Source organism: Lutra lutra, chromosome 9, assembly GCF_902655055.1.
Source record: "Lutra lutra chromosome 9, mLutLut1.2, whole genome shotgun sequence".
Classification (NCBI taxonomy): domain Eukaryota; kingdom Metazoa; phylum Chordata; class Mammalia; order Carnivora; family Mustelidae; genus Lutra; species Lutra lutra.
The window spans coordinates 7,061,724-7,069,162 of NC_062286.1; the positions used below are offsets into that span (position 1 = coordinate 7,061,724).

Genomic DNA, 7,439 nt, shown 5'->3' on the forward strand with positions numbered 1-7,439 from the left:
CCGCTGCGGCCAGGACCTTTCCCCTACTTTCCAGGGCCTCAGGCCCCGCCCCTCACTCCCACCAAAACACGTGCCGCATCCCGCCCTGCCAGATCACGCCGCGGCCAGGCTCCGATCACGCGGCTCCCCGCGGCGCCCATTGGCCGGCAGCGTAAAGCTCGGGCGCGGATTGGCTGGCGGGCACCTGGCCCCGCCCCGGCGGGGCGCGGTGTATTTTGGTTTGCCTTCGCGCCACGCCCCCACGGCCGCTCCCTCCGCGGCCGCCCCGCCCCTCCCGCACCGCGAGGGCCGCGCCGGGGCAGAGCGGCGCGGGCGGGCGGAGGCTCCTGCCGGCTGCAGGGGCTCCGGGTCGCCGCCTCCCGCGGCGCACGTGCGGCTGCAGCCGTGCGCCGAGCTCCCGCCCCGCGGCTGCTTTGTTGCCTCTGGGCTGCCGGCACCATGCACACTCCGGACTCCGCGGGCCCGGGCGACGCGCGTGCGGTGAGTGGACGCCCATATGAGCGAGGGGCGAGGCGGGGACGTGCCGCCTGTGCGGGGCTCGGGCGCGGAGGAGGGCAGAAATGCACGGGGCTTTGTGGCGGCCGCGCGGTGCGGGGCCAGAGCGGGCCCCAGAGTTGGGAGGGGCAGGGGACGCGTCCGGCCGGCCGGGGGCGTGTGCCCCGCGCCGCCCTACGCGTAGCTTTGTCTGGCGTTTCCGCAGCGGCCGCCGGCTCCCGGCGCGGGGCTATTTCCAGCCATGACGTCACCAGGCCGTGTGAGGAGGCGGCCGTTGGGCGGAGCACGGCTGGCGGGAACGCGACACGCGGGCGGCGGGGGTGCGGCGAGCGGGCGGTGGAGAGGGAGAGGGGGCGGGGCAAAAGCTGGCGGGAAGGCGCTGCGGGGGGCGGGGCAAAGCTGGCGGGAAAGCCAAAAGGCGATGGGTGGAGGCAGGAGGCGGGGCCAAGCTGGAGAGACAGGGGGAGCAGGGGGTGGGGCAGAGCTGGGAGGAAGGCTTTATATAGGGGGCGGAGCAAGTTTTATGGAGGGGGCGGGGCAAAACCGGAAAGGTGGTGTGTTGGGGCAGGGGCGGGGTAAAGTTGGCGGGAAGGCGCAAGCGCGGGGGGGGGGGGGGGGTGTCCTGGGGCCAGGTGGGGCACTCTTCTTAGTCATAGCCCTCTGGTGTTGGGCCTGAGGGCCCCGGGAGTGAGCTGGCTGGCTAGACCTAGGACTTCTGTCCTCGAGACTGCCGCGCCCTGAGTGCCTGAGAGAGAGGTGTGGGAGCCCTGTGTGCCTCCAGACCTGCCCATGGTGGTCCAGGGAGGAGGCGACAGCCCCATATCTGTGACCTCAGGGTTCTGAGGCCGCTGTGGGGCCACAGTGGCACTTTAAAGTGCCCACACGTGCAAAGGCGGGCACTTTACCAGCGTGCACTGCACTGCAGAGGGACCTGGTGGGGATGGAGGGATTTGATGTTCGCTGGGGCAAGCCAAATGGAAACAGATCTTTATAGATGTAAAGGGTCTTTGGGAGGACATCATTTGATTCCAATCACTTCTCTTTCCACCCCTCCCACCCCTGCTGAAAAAGGATGCTTTGACACAACAGGAAGGACAACTGTCTCTTGGGCTGTGCTAGATTTTTAAAATTCTTCTTCTTATCTCCTTGCTAGCCCTGTGGCAGTGAGGAGTGACTGTTCCTAAGTAAGGAACAAGGCTCAGCCAGCATGGGCTCCCCCTTCTTGGCGCTGATAAAGTTGAGCCACTGGAAAGTTCTGCCATGGTAATGCCCTGACTTGAGAAGGCTGTGCTGAGTGCCTCAGAGTTGCCAAAAATGCATCTGTAGGGACGCTTTTCTGCCAGCTTTGCCAACTCTGAAGAGCCATGTGTCCTCTCAGCCAGCTGAAGGCTTGGAGCTGGTGTCCGTTTCTCCTCCCAGCTGGACAGTGTCACACTGGCCACTTTGGCTCATACCTCCGGGATTAAAGTCTTAAATGATCATTGCTGAAGGAAAACACGAACTTAACTTTTCTTAAGAGTCAGGGTTTTCCATGGAAACTGCTTGCCAGCCATGTCCAGTCATAGTCACTCTTCAGAACGCTGGCTTAAAAGTGAAATTGTCGTCCGTGTTCTGTTGACGTGTTTTCCTAGAATACAGAGCATGTTGTGTGTTGAGCTTCGTGTGTGTGTGTCACGTGCATAGTGCAGGCGCTTGGTGTACGTACCCACGTGCCCATCAGGGTTACCCTGCCTGTCTCCCCTGGACTGAGAAGCCTTTGTGTTGTGTCGCCTTTAGGTGGACATCATGGACATCTGTGAGTCAATCCTGGAGAGGAAAAGGCATGATAGTGAAAGGTCTACATGCAGTATCTTGGAGCAGAATGACATCGAAGCAGTTGAGGCTCTTGTTTGCATGAGCTCCTGGGGTCAAAGATCCCAGAAAGGTGACCTGTTAAAGATAAGACCCCTCACACCTGTCTCTGACCCTGGGGACGTCACCAGCACTGTGCATGTGGACACAGCCACGCCTGAGCTACCAAAGGACTTCGACTCTTTATCGACTCTGGTAAGAAATGGGGAGAAGAGCATTTTGTGTAGTGACTAGAGTGTGTTAGATGAATGTGCTGAAGACGTGGGTCCTGAGGGTGAAAACTTCTACTTCTCAAAAATACGTTCTTTCCATTAATAGATCATAGCTTGCAGCCCCAGTGCTAAAATGTTCATAGGGGGAAAGCTACAGAGTGATGTGCGAAAGTGAAATGTACTCGCTTCCCTGGGGAACTGTAGGGTGGGAGCTTGGCTTCCCCCAGGTGACTCAGCATGGGATCAGGAAACATGGGTGACAGCTAGAAGTGGCCCGTGCTTCGGCATCAGCCGTCATTAGCCGGGTGGCAATCCTGGCCTCTTCCTCGCTGTAGAACCTCACTTCTTAACCTGTGCGAGCTGAGTGCAGTCAAGCCCGGTTTGTGTTTTTGTCCTCTTAACTTGCCAGAGCTACAGAAGCGTTGGGAGAGATTGCTTCTCCGCTTGGAGAAATTGAGAACGGGCTAACAGATGCGAAAATTAGAATCTGATTATCTTGGGCTGGAGGCTTGCCCTGGAAGGAGAGTGTGGAAAGCGGGCTTGGGGAGAGGGATGAGAAGGGACTTGTGGGCAGGGGGGAGAGTTGTGCCAATAGTGGGCCAGAAGCTCCTGGCAGACTTACTTGGCACTGAGCTCTCTCACAGGGAGGCTGACAGTAAGTGGGAGCCAGGAGAGGCTTGGTTAGAGCCGCTGGTTAGAGCATGGCCTTTGGAGAATCATTCTGACGGGTTTTTACCTAGCATCCGGTAGGCACTGCGTAAGTTGTGTTAAATGATTAGCACTGGGATTTTAAAAAAATAAATAAATAAAAAATAAGGTTTGAGAATCAAAAACTATTGTGAAAAGTTCTCATTTTGAATATAAATTTGCTTCCTCATTTGGGGTTCTTGTACTTCAGTTGCTCGTTTCAGTAGCTGTGGAAGCCCAGGGGTGGAACTGATTCTTAAAATTAAGCAAGTGGTTTGGTTTGGGAGCGAACAGGAAATGGGGAGAAGCCTAGAAGGTGCAGTCCTTCATGTGGTCTGGAAATCCACTGGGTGCCGTCGTGAGCAGGCGCAGACGAGTCTTTCCTACATAATTTTTAAAAGGCATGAAGGGCACGGTGATCAAAGTAAGTCCTTTTAAAATTTAACCACAACAACCTTTTCACATTTTTTTTTTTTTTAAGTGCATGACTCCTCCTCAGAGCCCTGATCTTGTGGAGCCATCGACGGGGACACCTGTTCCTTCCCAAGTAACTGATTCCAAAGCATGCATGGTCAAGACCATCACCCCAGCTTCTGCTGGGGCAGCCAAAGTGCTGAGCAGGAAGGCGGAGAGGGGCCTTCCGGATCTGAAGACAGAGTCACTGGAGCCAGCCTCCAGTAACCCCTGCAGGCCCATGGTGACAAGTGTCATCCGCCACACAGGGGAGAGCCCTGCTTCTGGTCAGATGCCTACTGCCCAGATTCCAGAATGCCAACTTTCTGTCAACAGAGAAGGAGCAGCACAGTTTCTGGGACATCCTGAAGCTTCGCTGGGGACACAGCTCACAGACAGTCTACTGAACACTAACTCAGTGTCGTGTCAGCCTTGCTTGCACAAGTCTGTTGGCCTGGTCCCCGCTGACAAAGGCCAGCAGACAGGGTGGCCTGTCGCAATTCAAACCTGCTCACCAAAGAATTATGAAAGTGACTTGCCAAGGAAAGCAACCCCTCTGGTTTCTGTCCCTGTCCCCAGTTCCCCTGTCTTTTGCCAAATGATCCCTGTGACTGGACAGAGTGGCATGTTCTCAGCTTTTCTGAAACCTCCTCCCCAAGTGTCTGCAGGGACTGTCAAACCCATCCTTCCCCATGCTGCTGCAGTGCCCCAGCCTGTGTTCGTGGGACCGCCTGTGCCTCAGGGAGCTGTGATGCTGGTCCTACCCCAGGCGGCCCTCCCCCAGCCTGCCACCTCGGTGTCCAGTGTCGTGGCTGTGGGGAATAGCAAGTTCTTGCCCCTCGCCCCTGCCCCAGTGTTCATTGCCTCCGGTCAAAACTGTGCCCCTCAGGTAGACTTTTCCCGAAGGAGAAATTATGTTTGCAACTTCCCAGGTTGCCGGAAAACCTACTTCAAAAGTTCCCACCTCAAGGCTCATCTTCGCACCCACACAGGTGAGTTTGAAGGCTGGTGGGACGTTAGAGCTCCAGAGCCTGTGGTGAAGAACCACACGCTGAGCCTTCCTGGGGTGGGAGGGAAACATGAGATCCCCCGGAGAAGGCGGAGGGCTGGCTGTTTTTCTTTGGTTCCGAAAAGCCTTCAGAGTCTTATAGGGATTGGGATTAACATTAGTGCAGCCATTATTGGTTTTTCTAGAACATGCCATCAGTTCATCCCAGTAGGTAAAATGTGGTGTAGTTCTAGGATTGTGGTCCCTTTGATAGGTTTTTAGGGTGATGCTCATGTTGCCCCTTTTGTTTATGTTGCGGTAGATTCCTCAGTCTTTCTGCATTTTAGAAAACGTGCATTTCATATTCAAGAAACATCAGTGTAACTTACTTTGGTTCACTATGGGGAAAGGGCTCTAAAGCATGGAAAAGTTTGAATTCAAAAATGTGCGAACTTGAAGGGGATGCGGTGTTCTTATGTTGGGAATGTATCGTTTCTAAGTCAGAAGGAGAAGTCATCCAAGAAACTGTGACTCAGTAATACCTTTATTATCTCGTCAGCCTGCTCCGAGAGAATTTTTGGTGATGAGAGAAATATTCCCTGTCCAGTTAAGGTAGCCACCAGCTGGAATGTGGACAGTGTGACTAAGGAAGTGACTTTTTCATTTTCGTTAAGTTTACGTTTCTGCAGCTCCAGGGGGCTGGCGGCTCCGGGTTTGACCGAGGTCTGGTAGACCGTCGGCCTTCATAGGTCGCGTTAGCATATTTCAGATGTCCGCGGCTCTCTTGTTCGAGGCTCCTGTGGTTAAGGAGTCTGTGAAACTCACCTGTCAGAGGCTGACACACACACGTGAGTTGTAAGCACAGTAGCAGGTCACACAGTCTGTAGTAAAGACGTGTGTCATGAACCTGGTCGTGGAACCCCCCCTTCCACCAGAATGTCTAACGGCCTGTAGGACAGCAGTGAGTCCCTGTTGTGTTGTCCTCCAAAATGCACTTCAGATCGGTGCGGGGCTTGGAGCTCATTAGAGCTCTAATGGTGCCGCCTCCCACTCAGCCAATGAAACAAGAGTCTAGTGGGACACCTGGGGGGCTCAGTGGGTTAAGCCGCTGCCTTCGGCTCAGGTCATGATCTCAGGGTCCTGGGATGGAGACCCGCATCGGGCTCTCTGCTCAGCGGGGAGCCTGCTTCCCCCTCTCTACCTGCCTGCCTCTCTGCCTACTTGTGATCTGCCAAATAAATAAATAAATAAAAATAAGTAAATAAATAGATAATAAATAATATAAGAAAAATAAACAAATAAATAAAATCTTAAAAAAAAAAAAGAGTCTAATCTCTAATCTAATAGAGTCTAATAATCTCTATTAAAAAGTGACTAAGCCACCCAGGCGTCCCTAAGGGGCTCCACTTGAGGCAGGAAATTATTCCTTTCAAGAATCTTCCCCCCTACCGCAAGCTATAACAACGAGAGATTTATTTTTATTTAAAAATACCTTTTGAGAAGAGCCCTGGTGGTGTAGTCCATTGGGCACCGAGCTCTTGGTTTCAGCTCCGGTCGTGATCTTGGGGCTGTGGGATCAAGCCCCGCGTCAGACTTAACGCTCAACGCAGAATCTGCTTGAGACTCTCTACCCCTCCCCGCTGCACGCTCGTGCACACGCTCGCGCACACACCTGCACACACGCACGCGCGCACTCGCTTTCAAATGGGTAAATCTTTAAGAAAAAGAAAATTCGTAAATGTGAGATTAGCTTGACATCTTTGGGCCCTTACCTACATCTCAGGCGCGGCAACAAGAAGTGGAGGGTTTCTTGACGTCCGGACAGCTCGGTGCCGCGATTACAGGATGCGACTTTCTCAGAGTTTGATGAACAAAACTTAAAAACGTCATGAGTTCGTTCCCCAGCTCCGGAAGCTGCCGAGTGTGTACGTTTCCTTGAACGTGTGTTTTCTCCCCTCTTAGGAGAGAAGCCTTTTAACTGTAACTGGGACGGCTGTGATAAAAAATTTGCTCGATCCGACGAACTGTCCCGCCACCGGCGAACTCACACCGGGGAGAAGAAGTTCGCGTGCCCCGCGTGCGAGCGGCGCTTCATGCGCAGCGACCACCTGACCAAGCACGCCCGGCGCCACGTGACCACCCGGAAGGCCCCGGGCTGGCAGGCGGAGGTGGGCCGGCTCAGCGCGCTCGCCTCGGCCGAGAAGCCGGGGGCCCCGGGGGCCGTGCCGGCCTCCGCCTGAGAGCTCGGCCGGGGAGCTGCCCGGCAGCTGGAGGAGGCGTTTTTCAGGATTGGAACTGATGGTTTTCTCTCCCCCCCAAAATGGGGGGGGGGGGGTTGCAGGAGAAAGCGGGGAGCTGGTTCTGATGAAAGTATGTTAAACTTTTCCTTTTTTGGTTGGGACCCTGTTCAATCTCTTTTGTAGTTTCAGAAGTTTTTTTTTTTTTTTTTTTTTGAGGAAATGGAAGAAAATTGGATCATCTGAATCACCAGCATTCAAACCGACATTTCGGCAATAAGGTTTACAAAATCTGGATTTTTACAACCTTTCTATTCATGTTTTGTAGAACTGAGACAGGGTACTAATTTTTATACTGTTTTTTATTACAATATTTATATTGTTGGTGTTCCAACCACCAATTTCTAGATAAGTGATTTTACAGTCTTCTTTTCAGTGTTCAACAATGGTTTTCGTAATAACTCTACTTTTGGTAAATTTGGCACATTATTCAGCCACAGAAAAAAACAAAACAAA

General features: G+C 53.7%; 1 protein-coding gene across 2 annotated transcripts; it reads left to right on the forward strand.

The window, feature by feature from the left end:
* The first annotated feature begins 270 nt into the window (after nt 1-270).
* Nucleotides 271-7,439, forward strand: KLF11 (KLF transcription factor 11). Of its 2 annotated transcripts, XM_047746286.1 has the most exons (5): nt 271-480; nt 1,649-1,758; nt 2,272-2,541; nt 3,727-4,690; nt 6,649-7,439. In XM_047746286.1, the coding sequence occupies exons 2-5, from the start codon at nt 1,756-1,758 to the stop codon at nt 6,924-6,926; spliced, it is 1,515 nt and encodes a 504-aa protein (XP_047602242.1). In that variant the 5' UTR covers nt 271-480; nt 1,649-1,755; the 3' UTR covers nt 6,927-7,439. The 2 variants fall into 2 exon arrangements, with proteins under 2 accessions (XP_047602242.1, XP_047602241.1); XM_047746285.1 differs by lacking the exon at nt 1,649-1,758.

Excerpts from the sequence above, each read along its gene's own strand:
- KLF11 (XM_047746285.1), top strand. The coding sequence starts at position 439 with ATGCACACTCCGGACTCCGCGGGCCCGGGCGACGCGCGTGCG. Across the intron at positions 481-2,271 it reads GCCCGGGCGACGCGCGTGCG|GTGGACATCATGGACATCTG; the intron begins GTGAGTGGACGC and ends TGTCGCCTTTAG. Across the intron at positions 4,691-6,648 it reads TCATCTTCGCACCCACACAG|GAGAGAAGCCTTTTAACTGT; the intron begins GTGAGTTTGAAG and ends CTCCCCTCTTAG.